This window comes from Melitaea cinxia, chromosome 5, assembly GCF_905220565.1.
Source record: "Melitaea cinxia chromosome 5, ilMelCinx1.1, whole genome shotgun sequence".
Classification (NCBI taxonomy): domain Eukaryota; kingdom Metazoa; phylum Arthropoda; class Insecta; order Lepidoptera; family Nymphalidae; genus Melitaea; species Melitaea cinxia.
Window position 1 is genome coordinate 14,987,300 of NC_059398.1, and position 22,223 is coordinate 15,009,522.

At 34.0% G+C, this 22,223-nt stretch overlaps 1 protein-coding gene across 1 annotated transcript in view; it reads right to left on the reverse strand.

The window, feature by feature from the left end:
- LOC123653872 (rho GTPase-activating protein 23) overlaps positions 1-21,876 on the reverse strand; it is a 73,676-nt gene extending 51,800 nt beyond the window's left edge. The window contains 14 exon segments of the mRNA XM_045589850.1: positions 12,580-12,663; positions 13,022-13,121; positions 13,937-14,026; positions 14,680-14,788; positions 14,897-14,950; positions 15,319-15,501; positions 16,006-16,086; positions 16,227-16,334; positions 16,442-16,656; positions 16,859-17,434; positions 17,955-18,166; positions 18,443-18,706; positions 19,870-20,046; positions 21,862-21,876. Coding sequence (XP_045445806.1) covers positions 12,580-12,663; positions 13,022-13,121; positions 13,937-14,026; positions 14,680-14,788; positions 14,897-14,950; positions 15,319-15,501; positions 16,006-16,086; positions 16,227-16,334; positions 16,442-16,656; positions 16,859-17,434; positions 17,955-18,166; positions 18,443-18,706; positions 19,870-20,046; positions 21,862-21,876 — 2,268 coding nt within the window.
- Between the last annotated feature and the right edge of the window lie 347 nt (positions 21,877-22,223).

A 22,223-nucleotide genomic window follows, 5' to 3' on the forward strand; every position in this document is an offset into this window, starting at 1 on the left:
TGACATAACATTTCTGCTCTGCGGCAATTAGGTCACACATTAGCCTAAATTATGTGTTAACATGTAGGACTTAAATTACTAACGTTACGATGTTACTGATTTTGTTTCTTTTTTTTTCTTCTCATTTACTGATCAAACTTAGGCTTTTTTTCAAATATGTTATGTTGCTAAATTATTCTTGTCTTACATTATTTGTTACGACTTTGTACGTTTGATATATTTAAAGATCAATAAGTAACACATACTTCTTGAACATAAAGTGTCCAAATTCTCACAACAATGACACGCCAGTTTCACTTCAAATAAACAATAAACTAATTACTCATTGGCCATTACTTTTGTTTACTTTCGACGGCGCCTCCGCCTAGTGCGAATTTTTGTTTCGTATTCCATTTGACAGCGAATAATAAGTCAAGGTAATAATAAATCCCATTACCGCCGGAATGTTGTTAATAATATCATTGCCAAATATTTGAGTCGTTTCTGTTGTTGTAGAGTACTTGCAGTATACCCTTAAACTGTTATAAGTATTATATACTAAGTATATAAACATTGACGCCAAAACGTCTTTACATTTATATAAATGTATACACTATTGACCGCCTGACGTTGTCCTATCTCGCGAACTATCAAACGTGTGAAATTGTAAGAACTCCGACATACTCCTATCAATTACTTACTATTTAAAAAACGAGTTTTATTAATATGACTTTAAAAAAAAGCGTGATAATGACAAAAAATATAATCGTTTAAAAACTGTGAAATACCCGACTCGATCGAAAAATAAGAATGTTTACACGTTATGTAAACGTAGACTAATAAAACATCCAAGTAAGACATAAGTCATGTAACCTACGCAACATCACCGTAATATGTGGGTCGCGTCACGATGTGAGGAATACAATTTAGGCGGGGATTAAGCGATTAGGATCCACTAATATTCTAGGACGCCCCCACGTAAATTGAAACTATTCATTTTCAGTTCTATTTTTTTCTCAGAATATTTCTGTACACACACTCCAGCGAATATTTTTTTCTATAACATACCACTACCGGGCATAGGTCTCTTATTCATGTAGGAAAACGATTGGAGCTTAATCCACCGCGCTACTCCCCTGCGGGATGGCGGATTTCATCGCGTAAGAGTAAGTTATAGTGATTTTGAAATAGAAACAATTAAAAAAAATGTAGACACAATCTAAATAAATTAGATTTTCAGATCTAAAACGTCCTCGACACTTTGTATCGGACTCCGTTGGCTTATTCGACATTGACCCAATTTATTTTTCCCGGTAAGAGTTCACAGATGCAGTATTCACAAACAAGTGAAACGAAGATACTGGGTTGCCTAAAACAACCTTCATGCTTTCGAGATAAAACCATTTAAGATTTAAATGACAAAGATATTTATTATCTTTGCGGATGGGAGCGCGCTTCCTTCCTGAAATATCTTGAGCGTATGATTATTATCGTTCACGAGTTTAAAACCTTCCATTAATGCACAGATGTAAATCGCTTAAGCCAATCGTTTGCCAAATATTGACGTTTAATCAATAACTTATCAATTTACGAAAACGTTCCTGATTGAAATCTCTGACAAAAATTGTAAATACACAATAATTACACTAATTTTATGTAATGGCCGGAATGCTTAAACTCATATGGCGGCATTTCATCCGCCAACTGGAGGCAACCATCAGTAACTGTCATCTACTTATGAGTATTTTTAAATTAAAGTAAACAAATGTTTGCCTATTATGTTAAGGAACCATACTCTCGTTTAATTTATTGTCTTTAATCGCGCGCGGCTGCACGGAGTTCGATATCATCGGGTTATATACTGCCAATTTCCGTGCGATCCAAACTTGTAATTTCAGATAGATGAAGTGTCGATTATTTTTCATTTTTACGAGGCTCAGTCACCAAAAATGGTGATCGTCAACCGCACACGTCGACCGTCGATTACTCAAAAACCGTAACGCCTTTAAATTAGCGGCCGCCGACGACGATCTTTAGCAGCGTGTCTTCACGCCGGAGGAAGTGATTATTGTTTATTCTTATAATTGTCGGGACAGGAAGCTGTGACTTACTGCGACATGTTAAGTAGCCGCACCTCACGCGTTCAACGAAATAAAGCAATCCATCAGGGAACTTATAATTGTACTTAATTATTAAAATAGTCCAATTATAAGCAATTTGCGTCAGAGCGCTGCAATTGACAAGTTACTATGAGGTGGCAAGTTAGTTTAACATTTTAGGATTAAATAAAATTGAAAGACAAGCGACTTTCAGTGAAAATTGTACAATGGTTGGAGGGAATCTCTTCATCTCGTCTCTCCCTGGAGTTCGGTAAGGAGTTCGTTGCCCTTTTTTACAGCATTTTTATCTTCTACAAACCATCAAAGTTTTAACTTACCACTGAGTGTAGATTTCGTTGCATTAGCTAGTTCAGTGAACTTAAAACAATCTTTTCATATATAATCTTAAACCACGTGTGTTTGTTCGCATAACTTCTTCGAAGCTATTATTCGTCTTTACCGAATACTAACTCAAGTAAAAAAATACAGGAAAATGCCGCGCTGGTGCTAACAAAAAAATATTTAACACAATAGTCTGAATTACTTTTAATAAGTTTAACGTATTTCGCCTTTTTTTAAATAATATATACATATAACATAATGTCGTTTAAAGCAAGTTTATCGCTTTGTTTTGGATTAAGTGACGAAGTGACGTAAGGTCGCTTTGGAATTCACCTGTTCTACGTGGGTTCATTCATTCATGAATGGTCACTCAACGCAATAATATTAAATAAGATTTTATTGGTATTTAGGATAATGAATTCCGTCTTACATATTTACAACTTTACTTAACTTTTCAACAAGCTGTCAACGCGAAACCATCTGCTCTGCTCCTTGAATCGCTTATACGGAATTAGCTTCATCCACACGCATTAAATCTCAGCTATAACTAAAATAAACATATAACATAACATATAAATCATAAATTTTAATATAATTTGCATATTTGAAACTAAATTTAATATTTTATTTAACAAGAGTTAGAGAAATAGCTTTTATTTAAAAAATATTTAAAATTGTTTAAAAAAAATGTATTTACGATGAACTGATAGACATAACATTAAAGGAACTTAAACACATCGGACCAGATTTGTTACTTCTAGGAGAATGTGCATAAATATCACATAATATATATGATGCCTAGTGCATTAACATTGTAAGAAACGAAATATGACCGAGACGATACTAATGATGGCAACATGTAAGGCGGACCAACACTTGGCTTTCGTGTTCGTCACTGCCATTAATTTTGTTCAATTAAAAAGGCATGATATATTGACGAAATGCATTACGCTATAAACATATTTACAATATTAATAGCTCAATCTGTATAATTTATGAAAGCAATCTTCTCATCCATGTCTATTTGTATACTATATTGTAACACCTCTGAAGCATTCTTATGTACCGAACAAGGCGATATTATCTCATTATGACTGCCCACACCCGGCGGAGTTCAGTTCAGTTTACCTTGCCGTTGACGCTGTGGGTAGAACGAAACTATTCTACTTTGTTTTGAAAGCAATACAAATGTTATTTATTATTATTATTTGTAATTGCTTGCAAATAGATATTAACTCATTATTATGAAGTAAAATAGTATTACGTACACAGTGTAGCTAAGACGAGCGTGATTCAATTCGAATGAAAGTAAAATTAATATAAAACCATTTGTATAAGAAATATTTTTTATTACACCACCTTATACGCACACTTTAGAAGTAAGCGTCAAAACACTTGTTTTTCGTTAACTTCTAATCGATATCTCTTAATATGTATTAAGCTTCTATGGTCGGTTCTAACTCCTTAAGGAGGAGATTTCCAAGGAAAACAACCAACTCAACTTTTTTTTTTTTAATTAAAAGTTAAAACCCAAATTTATGCAAGGCAAACATTCAAAAATAAAGTATTATTTAAGAGCTAAAATTATTTTGCTTTCAGTTAAATATACGGTATTTATAAATAGCTACGTTTTTATCCCGCTTATTATTTTTTATACAATTTTAATCGCAAATCCTCTAGAGCTTAGTTTTGCTACAGTATTCAACTACTTGAGTGTCCCACATTGCAACAATGCCGTGCTTATCATCTGCTTAAGGGATTGTACAGCAATGAGGCACTCAACCAATTTCAGGATTTCGGATAGCTGGATTAAAATAATTGCCTTTTTGTAAGTAGATTATTAAAAAGTTGCTTTATTCCCTTAAAGGCGATTTTCAAGCCAAGTGGGTTAAGTTTGTATGATGATATTTAAAATTATTTCTTTTTTTTATAATTTTATTTCTGCTTGCAATATTTCATAATTTATATTAATCTAAAAACATGTTTCAATCTAGTTCATTAAGATGAATAAAATAAGCTTATAATAAAAAAAAAAAAAAAAAAAACTATTTAGTTTCAAAACCAAGCAATTTATATTATATGTATATTAACTGTATGATACTTTAAATAGAGTAGTAGATTATAATTTAACTTGAACATAAGTTATCCCAGGTATGACGTCATTGCGGAATCTAATCCTAGGAGTAGTTCACAAACTAATATCAAGAGCTGTGATATATTTACGAATGAATGTACTTTATATTTAAAGGACTAAGTTAAATAAAATAAAATATACGCTTTACACCTAACGGCGCCCACTAGGATTATCTCCTGTATTGAGAGTCCGTAAACACACACAATACACAAGCACAAACGCCCAGACCACGGCAAACATCTGTATGGCCAATACAAATGTTTGCCATGTGCGGGGATCGAACCCGCAACCGCCAGCGTAACACCCACAAACCAGTGCTTTGACCGACAATAAATATCAACTCTTCAACCGATTTTCTTCATGATTAGAAATCCTAGTAATTACATCTTCCAGAAGATAGGCCACAAAACGTCTCCTTTAGACTCATGTTAGCGAAGGAATGGTCATAAACGTTATAGTTGGTGAAACAGGTAGTAATACGTGGAGGAATAAATATAGTATTTTTTTCCACAGCTGATGTCAGTCGATCGGTATTTTAATAGTTACCAAATATATAATTTTTACAATATACATTTTAATAAATTTTCAATCTTTCGCATGAATGACTCTATCAAGCTATCAACGTTAAAAATTAATAGAAAAATATACTTGAGTGGCCGTGAAAATATAATAATTTCTCATAGCAATCTCCATACATTAAATCTGACGCTCGTTGCCTGCGGTTTTAATGGAATATGTATGAAGAATTCGTCCTTGGTGAAGTCTGATACATAACTCGTGCACTGTAAAACGCGTTCTACTTCATTGTTAGTTGTAAATTTACAAGGGCTTAGGGCGTATTTAGACATCGGTAGCCAGAAAGATTTAAAGATTTTTCCTTAATTTGCTATACGACTGCAAAACAGCTACAGATAACTGTAATGGAAATAAAAATAAACTGGTTTATAACGTGGCCTTTTTAAAGGTTATATTAAAAAATAGATAAAAAAAGTAAAATATTAAATTCAATTTATCGATAAATTGTTGATAAGGAGATGTGGTAAACAGTTATATTTATATGCGCATAGATAAAATAATAAATTAACAAAATAATTAAGGAGTCGCGCTTTAAATGTTTTCACTTATTATTTTTAGATTTATATTAAAGCTTAGTACGACTGCTGCCTGTGATTGTTATAATAAACTCGGGAGACTGAGAACTTTAAACATTATAAATACGCGTCGGATGCGGTTCTACGTAAAGTGACGCTCTAATAATTTTTATACTAAATTAAAACAGTCAAGGCTAAAATTAATCTTTTCTATAAATACTCCTCTCAATCTAGATAGTGAAAACGAGCACTAAAAACTCTACCTCCATGGACGTTCCCATGGTCAAATGACGAAAACAGCGGTTTGTGAGAAACTAACTTAACCAATAGTATACAGTGTAAATAACAAAACGTAATTACAGCTTCCAACTTACGGTTATCATAAAACAGATCTTAATCATAGCGCATTCTTGATAGCTTAGCACTATTGCAGTAATACACATTTTAGCGTAAACATAAACTGACATAAGTATCAATTATTATTTAGAAACTAGCTGCCCGGACAGAGTTCGTTCTGTAAAATTTGACAGTAACTAAAATTTTTTTTTAATTATTTTTTTCTATTTTAGTGTTAAAAACCTTCCATGGGCCTTAAGCAGCATACAAAAAATAAATTAACCGAGTTGGTCGAGCCATTCTCGAGTTCTGCGTTTAGAAACATTCATTTTTATTTATATAGATATAGATTAATAATAAACGTATCATACCAAAAGTCTCGCCACAGCAGATATACTGCTAAACTGGAAACTCGCCTTTTACGTATATTTGAAAGCGCAAGTCAATTCTTTAGCAACCGATTAATACTTACTCATATACTTATATATAGTAAAATCTTAAAACAAAAGCATTCAAATTTCATTGAAAACTACAAATAAACCGATGTATTACCTACATAAAGTAACAAAGCAAGTTCGCATTGATGACATGTAAATTTTGTAGCAAAGAAAGATATATTCAAAGTCTCGAGACCTCATATTAGTTACATGTGGTAGTATCCTTAGTTCTATTTTCGAAGCTTTAATATCACCTTCACCTTCTTAGTACAACGCTAGGCCATAAATAGTCATGGCAAGCTGAGGCGAGACAAGGCAAGATGTAGGTGAGCTTCAGCTAGGGCTAGCAACTTTTAACAAAAATTTTATTTTGGATTGTGCTTTCTGAATTTTTTATAGTATTTAACTTAATACTATCAAGCAAATTTTTGAATACAATCACTGTCTCACTCACTTCAGCCTATCGCAGCCAATTGCTGGATATAGGCTTCCACAAGTCAGTCAACAATCAGTTTCAAAAAAGTTTTCATTTAAATAACGAGACAAATCTTGATAAATAATCCTCTACGATAAACAAATATAGTTATTATTCAATATTAATTTACCACTGGACAGTATACTATGCATAGAGGTATAAACGGAACCTAACTACAAGGCAAAGCAATGTGTATTTTGACGACCTTAAAAAGGCGATTGGCAACCCTCGATACAACCAGACTGCGTTTAAAATAGCTTAAAATAGAATTTAGTCATTCAATTGAATCCTCATTTAAATAATAATTTTACCATACAATTTTCTTGTATAAGGTATTGCGACTGGCTTTATTGTTTACGATTCGATTAGTTCAAATTATTTTGTTTTAATATTTATTCCTTAACTTCAGAGAAGTACTGTTTTAGAAAACAATTTAAAAAGTTTTCTATTAGCCTTTTTCAAAGGCGACCAAAAACCTAAATATGAAACTGATATTGATATTCTATCTTATAATAATTTATATTATTTATAAATAATACATTATTTGTACCTAATTTTATTCATACAAGAATTTTTTTATGAATGAAGTTGCATCTACGTGAAATCAAGGCCTTTCACCGTTTAACGTGAACACGAAAAAAGAACAGAGTTGCGACAAATCTTAGTACACATTTAATTTTAATTATCACATCGGGAACGCTTTCCTGTAATTAAGCATTATAAATTCGATAAAAACAGGTCAACGGAACAAAGTCCGGCCTGATACGACACAAACAATGCATAATCCTGCGCATAAACCTGTATATAATAGTTATATAAATCATATGGTTTAAGGAACTATAAAAGTCGAAACACCGAATTCGTGCCGACAGTTAATCATAAGAGAAATAAAAGTTAACACTGAGGGAATGGACGCCGACTATATATAGAGCAAAATATTTAATGACCGTCCTAATGATTTGAGAAAATTATACACATTCTGCCATTCGGAAACCCTAACTTGAATAAAAAAATTAACGGAACTTTGTAGTCATAACCGAGAATTTTAAATTTATCTCACTAATTTCTTTAGGTTTAAACAAAATTATAATTTTTTTTTTTTTTAATATACACCTAGGTCGTACCGTCGGTTGTTTCGTAGGTCGGTAAACAAGCGTACAGCTCACCAAATAGTAAGCGGTTGTCGTAGCTTATCGACGCTTGCAACCCCTACCCCTAATCTCTCCAGGAGCTCTGATCACCTTCCTCACCACAAGAATGCACTATTTGAAGTAGTATTATTTAGCTGTGACCTTCTGTAAGGTCGCGGTACTTCCCCAGTCCGGCTGCTCCAGATTTCTACAGAATATTTCCTGCTGTGCCCGGCCTTTGTCGGTTTTGTTGAAAAATATAATATATGGTGTTGACAACATTATATTTTTTAGTATTCACGTATATATTTATTTTAATAAGCAAATATTTCGTCAGTCTACAAATAAATATATTATTATATAATTGAAACCTTGCATTCTTTATTACATATTATGATGTCATAATAAAACAAATAATTATAATTCGTTCAAAGTCGAGGGCGTTATAAATAAAAAAATAAATAAATAAAAACATTCTTCTAGTATGAATATAACGTAGCTATTTATTTCTGAATTTACGTTTTATTTATTATGTGGTAAAATCATTAATATGTATCTAGTGTAACGACTTTGTTATGACAGACACTGTAAATAGCATTTTCGAATAGATTTAACAAAATTGAATGCAGCCTAAATATTAATATATCATTTATTTAGATATGCCGTTCTATTTATTGAGATATCGATACTGGAATCTAGATATAATTTTAATTGATTCATTACACCGTAAACGCCTGTCGTAGGAAATTTTATCAGTTACTGTAATATATTAATATTAAATTGAAATGTTAAATAATTTAATCTAGTTTATAAATATGTAAGTTCAGTACTAGATTGTTATTTTATAGTAATAAACAACTTCCTAATGCAGTTTTTTAATCTTTTGAAGATTTGACAGTAGAATGGTCTGTTCCGTTGTAATAAATTGCGATCAAAGCAAAGCTTATTTCTGCGGTCGAAGGCCTAAGCGTCAGCGGACATTAAAGGTTTATCGTAGTTAAATTATTGAAAATAGAAAAAGATTATTTAATTGTCATTCAGTATTTATTACACATCTAAAATTTAACGAATTGCTTTAGTACCAACGGTAGCAATACAAACTTTGATATAACTTACAAGGATGTTTGTCAAAGTTAGGGCGTGTGTTTATATTCTGTGTGTTTTCAGAAAAGTACCCAAATATCATTATAATTGTTGTAAATAATGATAGAGGGCTAACAGCACTAATTTTAGCTAGAAGTTCAATAAGTTTCATTTTATAAATGGATTTGACTAGATAATAAAAATATTGACAAAGTTGCACTTATGTTGAATCAAGACTTTTCACTTTGAAGGCGAATACGAAAAATAGTATTCAACAGAAGCAATTCCGCAATATACTCTTTTCATACCACCTAATACAAGAGAATAAACGTCCTAGATTAATAATAACACATTAGAAACTAGACTTGTGTCAAAAGTCAATTGACATAAACCGTGCTTAGAAATTCTTCTAACAACTAAGCTGTTATCTAAACACTAATAAACGTCTAGAAACGTTAGTTAGCTTTTAGTTCTCCGAATGCCTAAATCTAGCGCCGGAATGTCTTCCGTGAAAATGAATTTCATATTTACGTAAAATGATCTTTATAATGATCGGTGTAAGGCTAAGCTGAAGCTCTGTCGCTGTATCAAAGTCAAAATGACGTCAATTTATTGCATCGTGAAACATGCTGGACGTATTAGTAAAATAACTAATAGTTCTCAAAGGGAATTAACAACGTTTTCGTTCTTTGATCAATTGTTTCGGACCGCGGAAAGTTATTACGAGACTTAACCAAAACACAAGCATGTATCTGAATAATTATACTTACAAGTCGATTCAAATAATTATTTATATGTAAGTTCAGTGCTTGTAAATTTGATCTACATTAATGGTCGAAATGATAATTTATATCAAAAAATACAAACGCAACTTACCGATGGTTTTATAATAATATCTATATAAAATTATATAGATTAACCAAAAATTATAATTTCTAACGTAATAAGGATTTTTAAAAGCGAACTCGTAGATCGTGTCCTAAACATAAGTAAGAAACAAGTGAAAAACCCCTAGAAAGCGTTTTATTGCGTGATTTTTTTGTAAATACATTTAAATATAAAAATGTCATCACGGTCCCGTCCCACATGTTGTTATTATTTAATAAATTATTTGCTGCTAAATCGTTCCTAAATGTTTTGTCGCGCCATCTTTTAATTTACAACATAAAGATGGAGGGACGACACCCATCTTACGTAAGTAAACGATTTTATGTGTCGCCGTGTTGTGACATTTACTGTTTTACGAGAAAGGTCACATGCTCCCGAAATAATATAATTTCGAAATTTTATAGGCAATGTTTTCATTGCTTTTTATATATTGATGACCGATTGAGAAAGATGTTAAGTAAAAAAATATACTTTTTTACAGAAATACTAATATACATACAATTTTTATATATCAATCGTTCTATACGACTTAGGACGAAAATGAGTAGGGAAAAGATCTATCTGTTTGACGTAAGTTAATATTGTTACAAGATTTATTTGCAGCCTTTATTGTAAACGTCTTGTAAATATCTCAAAGTTGGGCAAAATTGCTGTTTTTAAAGAAAAACTAGCTAATTATATTATAATGTCAACCCTTTTATATATATACCTATATATTATACGTCTGACTATATTGATAGTCAGACTTCCTTTATTAATTGTAATCAAATTGGTAAAATATTGATTTTTATTTAATATGGAATAGTTATCTATTATACATAATATCTATATAATATAATTACATTAAGATATTATGATATTACAATAATATGCAACTATAAACAATATAAGGAAGCGAATGTTTATAGGGAAAAAATAAAAAATGAAAGGTAAATGCTTTACATCTGAACTTCACTGGATCTGTTTAGGGGCTGTTACGAACGATTTTACAGTTTACTTGATATACTTGTGTTGATTGAAGAGGTATAAAATGTTAAATTAATCGGCAATACGTTATGTAATATGGAATGAAAATATTTGTTTAATAATTACTTCCTGGTGTAGTTTACGATTTTGTTTATTACTAGCAATTATATGCGGTTTCGCCCGCTTTGACATTTATGGTTAACGCTTCTCTTGAGTTGTACCTACAGCTATTACATCATCACGTATTTGATTTTTATCGTTTTCAAAGTAGCGTACAACACAGAAAATAAAATTATTTTTGCCTCGTACGCTACTCAATGTACAGAGGTAATCGTATCGTGTTTGATACGATTTCATTATCCTTGTATCTATACTAAATTACAAACCTGGGGTTGTTATTTTTTTTTCTTCTTTTTTTTAATACGTAAAAGTGTTTGATTATATGTATGCAAGAAGTAATAAATAAATAAATAAAAAATAAATAAAATAAATTCTTCGAAATTTATGGAAAGACGGTAAAACTAAGGAATTCGTTCTAATCTAAAAATTAATCAAACAGAAAGACTATATTTACGTTTGTATAGACAGACAGTAATGTTAAAGTTATGTACAATATACGATGCAATTGTAAGACGGGGAACCAAAGTTCCATATATTACTACCTAACTAATGCAAAAAATAATGGACACCCAAAAATAACTTTAATTACTGACTTATTATATCATAATCACACTAAAGACATCTGCCGCGTTCTACTGAAATGTCCGTTAGTAACTTAGCTTACGATGAGGCCAGGTGCTCGATACTTATGGAGCAGGAAATGTACAACTATTAGTACGATAAGAAGGATAGCTATGGAATTCTTAATTACTTGATCAGTTTGACGATAAAAAGGGAATTCTGATGAATAATGTTCTCGTAACATATGGTTTTACTGTTTGATGTAAGGTTTAAATAACAAGGACTTACAAATAAAAAATGAAATAAATAAGTAGGTAAGGTAAAATGATAAACCGATTCAAAATGCATAAAATTTTTTTTACTTCATTGTATGTTTGGTTTTATTGTATTTTTGGATGTGTATATTATACCTATATTATATTAAAATATATTACGGAAAATTTCAAAGATTAAATATCGTTGAATTCAAAAAGTCATTAATATTTGCGATGAGTTTCAACGTAAAACTATTACGATAGTTTCAGTAGAAAACAATAACAGTAAAAATTCCATAAAAACAATATTCCATTAGGTCTAATGTTCAAAATATTTGCTCTACCGCCCCTATATAGAGTAACGTACGTAGAGTACGTTAAAAGCATTAATCGGTAGTCGACAAACAGTATCGTGTTAAATATCATTATATGAGTCAAGGATTTTAAGGATTGATTATTAAATATAAATCAAATTATTCAACATTAAAAACCGCTCGTAATAATTCAATACTTTCCCCTCCTATATTTTACCACATTTTTACTTCTTAAAAGACAAAAAATTTACAACATTTCGCAATTGAGATCTTCAAATATTTCAACTGTTGAAACAATTACGATAACGTGTACTAAAACCAGTGCAATAACAATAAACACATTTTAAATTTTTAATTGTATACGACTTACCTGAGTGGGATGATGCCTGTACAGGTAGAGTTTAGTGCCCTGTAGAACGGCCCATACTTGCTTCCATGATCTGTCGCTCGCCCGCTGTAAAAATTAATCCCGTAAGAAAATATTTTAAGATAAGGGATATACAGACTTAGCTACATATATTTTGTATTAATAAAGAATACATTGTATATACATTATCACATTAAATTATTGTTTAATTGTATTCGTACGTAATGTAACTTCCAGTGGATTACAAGTAAACCTTCAAAATGTTCATGTACAAATCGAATAAAATAAACCTGAATGAATGAATAAAATGTACTATTATATTTTTTTTAACTGACAGTCAAAATGACGAAAAATATCCCGCATTTTTTCTATCTGTAAACCTGCATATTCCCCATATTAAGATTAACCCTAGTAATGTTGTATTTTTTAACCAAATTTTTCTTACCTTTCCATTACTGACAACCATTTTGATCTGCACGTTGCCTTGTACATCTGCTTCTAACGCTTCTGTGCTCTCAGCGGCCTCTTCACCTTTCTTCTCCGGGCTAAACATTTTCAACGATAGTGCGTTAGATTTAACAACAAAATCATAAAAGAGTTTACTAAAGTAACTTAAAAATGTAAGCGGCCCTAATGTTGTATTTCGTATAAAAAAGCGAATCTTAAAAAGTAAATCTACAATTTCATAAGCGTTAAATATTTTACAAAAAATATTAAGAAGCTTTGGACAACTTTGTTGGTAGTATCGGATCGCGGTCACTTTTTAAAAAATGGATTCTAAGAATACAATTAATATTTGGCATAATTTTCAGCACTACTGCGTAAACAACTGGACATAATCTATAAAGATTTTTAATTACCACGTCTTACCTTATAAATGCTACTTGCTGTACATTCTAATGAAAACATCTAAATAACCACATTTAACAAATCATGCTTACATCTAAACAAATATCGTATTTGTAACGTCTTCTCATGCAATACAAAAATCATGCAACATAAAACAATAATTGTAATTTGTATTTTAAATATACAAATAGTTTTAAAAGCTCACATTGTCCCATCAATTTTTTATGTAAAAAAAACGCAGCTCTTTAATGGTTTACCTTTTTGTTATAAATATGGCTTTGCGATACGAAAATGTTCATTTGCTTATTTTATTTGGATTCTATGATATTATTGGTGATGGCGATCTAGTGATGTGCACGACTATAATTTATACAAGTATTTCAAACTTTAAAAATATTCTGCGGAACAGATAACAGTAGCGCCATCTATCATTCGAATGCTGTAAATAGCCACACATTGGTAAAGCGTCATCTATGGGCGAGTAGCGAAACCGCGACGTCATGCGACGTACCGAACGGGTAGAGTGGCGTAGGGGTCGAATATTCGCAGCAGTGGAGTTATGTCTTCAGTGAAACGTGGAGGGCGCCATTTTCGGTAAACACTGCGTTTTTTTACAAAAACACAGATACAAAAAAACCGATAACGGACTATCGATTGCTTGGTGTTTTAAAACGTGTTTAATTACTACATAAAATGATTGTGGAATGAGGTTACTTTACCATTTTAATTTTAAAGTTTTGTTATAATAATTATTTATCTATCTACAACAAACAATGTGATTTAGGATTCCACGATGAAAAAGAAATGAAGTGCTTTACAACTTGTCTGTATAAAACAAATTACGTTAAATGTTAATATAAATTCTTAATAGTTTTAATTATACTGAAAGTTAACTATAAAAGTGTCTACTAGATAGAGTTGTCGTGGTAATATATTTCACATATATCTGCTGTATAAAAGGTATGGAATAGTGACAAAATTTGTAACTTTGGATGTTTTTGATACATGTATTTTAACATGGTCGTATTTTAGCATAACTAAAAAGTTTGGTATTATGCCAGTATTTAAACTATGTAAAATTCTAAGTTTACTACCAAACAATATCTATAAAACCAGTCTCCACTAACAGATTCATTCATTATGTAGCACAATTGAAGTATTTTTTATAATGCAATTGGTCTATAACATGTTTGGCAGGTGTAAATAAAATTTTCAAGTATCTGTGCACAAAATTAAGATAATGGCAGTAAATACCCTCTGAGAGCGTGATGGTCTGCGTCGGGTTCGACGTCGCTGTCCAAATGTAGTCGATCGCCCCAAGTTGCTTTCAGATAAGAAACCCTGCGCATTGCACGTTCCTCTTCTGCTGATAAAAACAGATATTTCATTATAAACACGATTAAATTGCAAGAAATAAAAAATTTGTAATTTGCCAAAAAAAATTATGATAAAGATTTTCTTTTCTACTGACCTCCCAATTGTGCGTCTTTTTTCTGTCGTCTTGTCACCAAATCGTCAGCGAACCCTGTTGATGAATTAAATCGTTTAGGAGGTCATCTACATTGAAATACGTCTAGTTAATATATTAAACATCGAGTATCACGAGCGGTTAGTTGGCATTAGTAGCACACGTAGAAGCACACACATCGCATTCCGTTAATAATGCTATCAGCGAAGAAGATAGGTTAGATCCACAGCGTTCACTCCCATTTTTACGTCTTCCTGATATTTTTGGGTAAAAGCCATGCAAGGTATCCCCGTTATCGCACGAATGCTACGAGTTCAGGTTAACTTTAGAACGAACAACACGATTTGGTCTGCGGCTACGTCGGAAGCGAGAGCTGGAGGCGGGACTAGGGCAAGTCGCAGTGTCACAAGTGTCACGGTGTCGACCTGAGTCGGCGGGCGTGGTGGGCGTGGTGGGCGTGGGCGTGGCCGAGGCCGACGTGGAGGCCGGGGGCGGCGCCAGGCTCAGCTGCGTGGGGCGGCGCGGGCCGTCGCCCGGCAGCGACACGCGGTTCATCGCCTCCATCTGTTCTCTGTTCAGCCCCATGCGTCTCTTCGAGTGACTGCCATCTTGGAGCGGAACATGCCATTAGCCTCCGCGTTACCGCTGCTTAGCGTTATAGCGACACTAATATACCGCCGGTCTCTAAGCGAGTTGCGATGCCAGAGCGATATTACTTTTCACCGGTAGATGGCGTTAATATTTCATTTGGCTTTCTTCTGATTTTTTGTTTTGGTCTATTAATTTTATAATATTGCGCAGAGATTGATAAAAGAATAAAATTTAACGCCATCTAATACACATATTATCCCAATTCTAGCGACCATTTGTGTTTGTATAATACTTTAAAACTTTTAAATATATTTATCGTCGTATAAAGTGAAAATGCAGCAAAGCATATGTGATTAGATAATCTATTTTTTCGTTCTGATATTTGATTTACTTACCACGATTGAATGCTCTATTTAATTCAAACTAGGATCTAACTAAAAACTGTCGCCTCCTAAAATCATCACTTAAAATAGTTTTTCTTTTTATTAAATACCTTAATAAAATACAAAATTAGTTCTTACCTGTGGCATGATGTCTTCTAATGGATAATCCTTCACTACCGGTACTATTCGACCTTGTTCGCATTTGAACCTTTTCTGTTTCTAAAAAAATATATTGAACTTACTAAATCTATTTCATTCAAACTATATTAAGCATGATATCTACAGGGTAACTAATGAGTGCTTGACTAGTATTTCCTTTAAAAAATAATGTAAAAAAATAAATAAATGAAAATACAAACCGGCCACGTATCCTTCTGGAGGGGGGCAATGGAGGTGTTTGCTGCCGGTGATCACTAACTGGTTTCCTGATAGGCTCCCACCAAGGAGTGGCGATCCTTGCTCTATATCTAAAAACACAGAACACTTACATTATAAACTTCGCAAAGTCATATCAATTTCATTTACTTTTTAATAGTCTGTAAATAGCCAAGTGTAACGAAATAAATCAAGTTACCTTGCTGAGGCTGCACATCTAGGGATCTGGCTTCTCTTCTCACAGTCCTGGTTTCGAATTCCCTCCTCCTCAAAGCTACACTTGGCTCCAACCTCGTGGTGGACAGTCGGGCGAGTTCACTTCTAGCGACCTCCGTCCGTCTCTCTCCCACATCTCGCGCTTCTTCTAGCTGTCTCGTTCGCGCAGTGACTAACTGGAGCTCAGGTACTGGGTATCTAAAATTTTAAGGATTACCATAAGTCTTATCTATAGTTTTTATCATAGCCTTGTTTAAATAAACAAAATTTAAAAAGTAAAAATAATGTTTTAATTCGGACTAGTATATCCTAAGTTTAGCTTGTCCGAACTAATGAAATCTTTATAATATTGAGTATAAACTATTTTCTAGTAGATTAGTAAAATATTTGTTTAATTCACCTATTATCTTGATTACTCGATGAAGCGCTTTCTTCTCTGAACTCAATAGACGATCCGTTGCTTAAGTTTCCGACGTTCGTGGTTTGAGCATTTGGCGAAGTTTCATGTATCTTCGATAACGTTGCCACAAATTGGCTTTTATCTTGTTTTAATCTGTTTTTATCATTATGCGTTCCGTTTACTTCACCGTAGCCACTGTAAGTACCACTGTCTACGCTTGTGGCGCACTCATCTTTCCTCTGTTCTTGGTTTTGTGGCTGGAGGAGGGGTGGTGGGGAGGCTGCTAGCGGTGGGGAAGAAGGCGGTGGAGGCCAGGCTGGCTTCTGTAACTTCTGTGGTCTAGCATAAAACTCCTTCTGCTTAATCGGCGGTGGGGCGTCCGGGGTGACCCACCCGGTGGGTTGGCTCGGGCGTCTGAGGAAGGCTTCCTTCTGCTCGAGACTCTTTCGTATTCGGGAGAGAATTATCGAGTCGTCCAGCTCTCGGCCTGTCAGTGTCGAATTTGAATCAAAAGAACCGAGACTGTCTTTGCTCTCCGCTGCTGATGACGGTAGAGACGTATCAGATTCTCTTCTGCTGTAAAAAATAGATTTAATTTAAGAAATTATAACTTATTAATCATTTAGAAGGATCTCGAAAAATATTTAATTATCATATGCATCTTTTATACTAAATATTATACGAAGGAAATATTTGATTGTTTGTTTGTTTGTATTGAATAGGCTCCGAAACTACTGAACCGATTTGAAAAATTCCTTCACTGTTGGAAAGCGGGTGACATAGGCTATATTATGTTTTCAAAAATTAAGGAGATTTTTTTTTAATTTTTTGTTAAATACCCGTGAGAAGCCGGGGCGGGATGCTAGTATGATATAAGTAGCATACGATTGTTTTTTAAGTAGTAAGTTTCTAACATTAATTGGGGTAGGGTCACAGCAAAGCACAGAGCTCCTGGCGAGGGTCGACAACGCGCTTGGAATGCTTCTGGTGTGGCAAGCGTCTATAGACTACGGTAACCGCTTATTATCAGATGAACCGTCGGCTTGTTTGCCGACCTCATCAAATATACAAAGAAAACCACAGTAACGATACTCACCCATCATGTAGTAGATAGTGGGGTGTGGTGGGTAGTCGCGGCGCTACGGTCGCGTACTCCGGGTCCTCGAGGCGCGGCGCCTGCGGCGCGGGCAGCGCGGGCAGCCGCGGCCGCCGGTACGCGTCGAACAGCCGCGACTCGTGCTCTGTTACCGCCGGCATGTCGATCTGCCGTTGGTTTGTTTCTGGGTTGTACGCTGCTTCACTGAAATACTAGAAAAAGGCAAGTAGGTACTTTTAGAACATTTTTAATACAATAGAGATTTATCAGCGACAACAATATTAGACAACGACTTTTTCAATGTACTATTTCTTAACAAAGGCAATTACTTTAAAAAAATTAAGTCCGTAATATTTCACTGCTGGTCTTAGCCCTCTTATTCCATGTAGGAGAGAGAGAGTGAGGTTTTTTCTCTGACTCAAATGTTGTCCAAACACTAGTATGCTAATGAATAGATTACACATAAACAGCTTGGCAAGCGCGCTCACCCTCTGCAACAAGTCGTGGTCCCTCGGCACGACGGTGAGCCGCAGCGTGCGCGGCTCCCTCTGCGCCAGCTGCACCACCCGCGCGTAGGGCGCGCGCGCCCGCCCGCAGGCGACGGGCTCGCCGTTGACGGCCAGCACGCGGTCGCCGGCGCGCAGCCCCGCCGCCGCCGCCGGCCCGCCCGGCCGCACCGACCTTACGAAGATCGTGTCCATCGGCGCGCCCACTGCTCCGACGGCCAGGTGGCGCGCATCTTCGTATAGCTCCTGGAATATTAAACCACAAATATGAAAAATCAGACAGGCACACTTGTTTGATATATTATTTATACTTATGACCTCCATGGCCGACTTAAAAAAAGGTAACGTATTTATTTTTATGTGTGTTAGTTACCTGATAGCTTTTTATTGAGATAATTTCTATGATTATTTTTTTTTTTTTATCTTATAACATACACACACGGTCGTCTGTTCCTATGGTAAGCAACTTAATGCTTGTGTTACAGGTAACAGCCGACTGTTATAACTATATATTTTTTTATAAATGTACATAGAAATAATACATATATAAATACAAATATTACACCCAGACTCAGGCGGGAATCGAACCCGCAACCCGCGGCACAGAAAGCAGGCCCACTACTAACTGCGCCAACGGGCTAGTCATTCTTTTTTTATTCGAAAGATGGTGTTTATCTTGTAACTCCATTTTAAATTTGGGCGAGATCTGAGAGTAGTTTTATTTATCCCTAATAATGAGTATTCGACATCTGATATGAAAAACAATGCAACTAATCCTACGTATATTATAAACGCGAAAGTTTGTATTTATGGATGTATGGATGTTTGTTCCTTTTTCACGCAGAAACTACTGAATGGATTTTAATGAAAGATTATAGTAATATCACTTGGCCACTTTTTAATTGTAACAAAATTGTAAAAAAGCTCTCCTGAAAACTTAACAAAATGAAATACAATGATCTTCATATCAGGAATCGACTTGTCGATGTAATTTGAAGTAGTATTTTCTTGTTTGAGAACAAACGCACATATTATCATTATCTTAAAATGTTTATTTATTACAAAGCAATATGTACTCTTTGAAATTTAACTATTGATTTTAAATATTTTGTAAAATACGTCTCGTTTTCACCTATTTGGCATACTGACAAATGAAAATAACATTTGGCATAACTATTTTGGTGTAGATGCCAAACAACGGACAAGCGAGAAATTATTACAAAATTATGTTTTAGTCAGCATTGTGCTTATATATGACTTCAAAAGATTTTATTGAGGAGAAACGAAAACGAGAGTAGGCATTTTCGAAGAGTAATAATAGATTAAATGAGCAATAAAATAAGCAATTAATATACACTTTAATTATTTTTTTATGTTATAAAAATATTATAATTAAATAAGGTATTTACCTGCAACGACTCCGGTGGGTATACAACAAGGTGTCTTAGTGTGAAGCCGAAGCCGTGTCGCGCGTCCGGTCGCTGGATGACGATAGTGCGTGGCGCGGAGCAGTGCGAGGCCGGCGGAGACGACGCAGCGGTCGGGGGCGGCAGAGCTACCGGCGGAGCGTGGACTATCGGTGGTGGCTACAAAGAAAAACAAATATTGATACAATGCTCCCAATTTGTTTAAAGTATGTAGCTATTTATTACATGTATTTGTATACATATGATTTTTATAGAAGTGGTCTCTGCCTACCCCTATGGGAAAGAGGCGTGATTATATGTATGTTTGTATGTATGTATTCATGTATGTATGTATGTATGTATGATTTTTATACGAAGAAAAAGTAGGGGCTAAACAAGTAAAGGTACTATAATTACGTTTTCCTACCATTTTTAAAAATGTATAAGCCTATATTCTATTGACAGTTAACGTAAGTTTGTATCACGATCACACACTTAAGCGGCTACAAGTACTTCAGATATTATATATTGAAGCTTAACATTATAACATCGAACTGTAAAGAAGCACCAGTAAGTAGCTACTAGCGCAAGAAATAATTTACAACGCAAAACCAGAGTGTGAGTGTCACGACAACTCTTCAACAGATCTTGTGACCGGATGTCATAACTATCTAAGGAGCTTGCCTGTGGAGCTGCCAACAAAAACTCAAAAAGCCTTAAACGATTTGGTAAGGTATGTTTTACAGCGAGTGAAGATTATCCTGGACGATCTAACTTAGTAAGACGGGAAAAGCTTTGAAATAATCACGACGACTACTTAAACTGGTTTTACGCGGTAGTCACGTAGGGCTACCGTCTCTTTGAATGATTTAATATTTTGGACTAATATAAAAGGCATGAAACCAATAACGAACGCTTATACATTTAAGTTTTTTTTTTTTCACTTTTTGGTTTTTTCAGGGTTAATTTGCATTTCGAGTCAAAAGATTTATTTATTTATTTGGTATACCAACGATTGTTACAATGGTATTTACATCTAATGCATAAAACTTAAGTGATTTGCGTATTCTTATTATCTATAGATTAATTTATTAATTACGAAATTTGTAAAATAACGTTTCAGAAGTAGTTCCTGAATATAATATAACATATTGTTCTTGAAATATATCAATATAACGAATCGAAATACATTATTCTAAACTGAAATATCGTTTCTAATGAGCTTGTGATTCTAATGTACAAAAAGTGTTTGTCATATAAATAGAGCGAGCGGTGGCACATAGCGCGCGCCTGATTGCGAGCGACCCACGCTATGTCGTCCTGTCCTGTGATTACAAGTGCAGAGAGCCAGTTCTCAACACTCGCAGGATTTACGGTAGAATTACGAGACTAATACTAAAATGATAGCTATTTGATTTATGCTGGACTTGACAAATCTTCCGCTGGACAATTTTAATCTTCACATACTTTATATAATTCCTTCAGCATTAAAATAAAATAATATTGTTACATTTTAAAACGAAAACTTAAAAGAAATGAGTTCAATGACCAATAATTCAACGATAAATTAAGGTCACGGAGCTTTAGGCTAACGTGACAAGTGCCATATGCCGCTGATTTGTTTCAATATTCCTGGAAGTCACAACGTGTAAGTAAGCCCAGTATCAAGTTGCAGACGTAAGGCCCTTAGAATTTGTAACCAGATTTTCTGTCCACGTACCCTTCCGGCTTCATAAGGCTGCCGTATATACTTTTCCCTTGCGTCTTCGTCAAATATCCTATTTAGTAACTCGATACTTTTTTATTTTTAACGGGTTGAAACGACACGTGTTCCGAACGATCTTTATATTTAGGAAAAGGTATCCAATAAATGTTTTCACAGATCGCTACAGACCCACCACGTACGCGTAACGAAAGATTTTATAATTTACTCGTATATATAAATATAATTAGAGTTAATGATTATATAAAGCTTATTCACCGATATTGCCTCACAGAAACTATCTTCATCCTTAATTAATTACAATGTAATTTACGATCAAATATAAACGTACGTAATATCAATGACAGAGGGCAATGCTTGTGCGAGGTCAAGCTATTAGCTAATGATTTACAATAACCACAGTTCCTGAAAGCTGGACAATTACACTCATAAATGAAATTCAAACAAACATTACGAGTCTTAAGCCTACAATTTGTGTGAAGCGATTTCATACAATTATAAGCTACTGGATGATTCTTGCATCTTAATCAGTTAACAGCTTTATAGATGTAGATAATATTGTGTTCCAAGGCTTAATAATTAGGGAGAGTTGTTTCTGTAAGACAGCCTGTGGTTAGAGACGGTGTAAGTATTA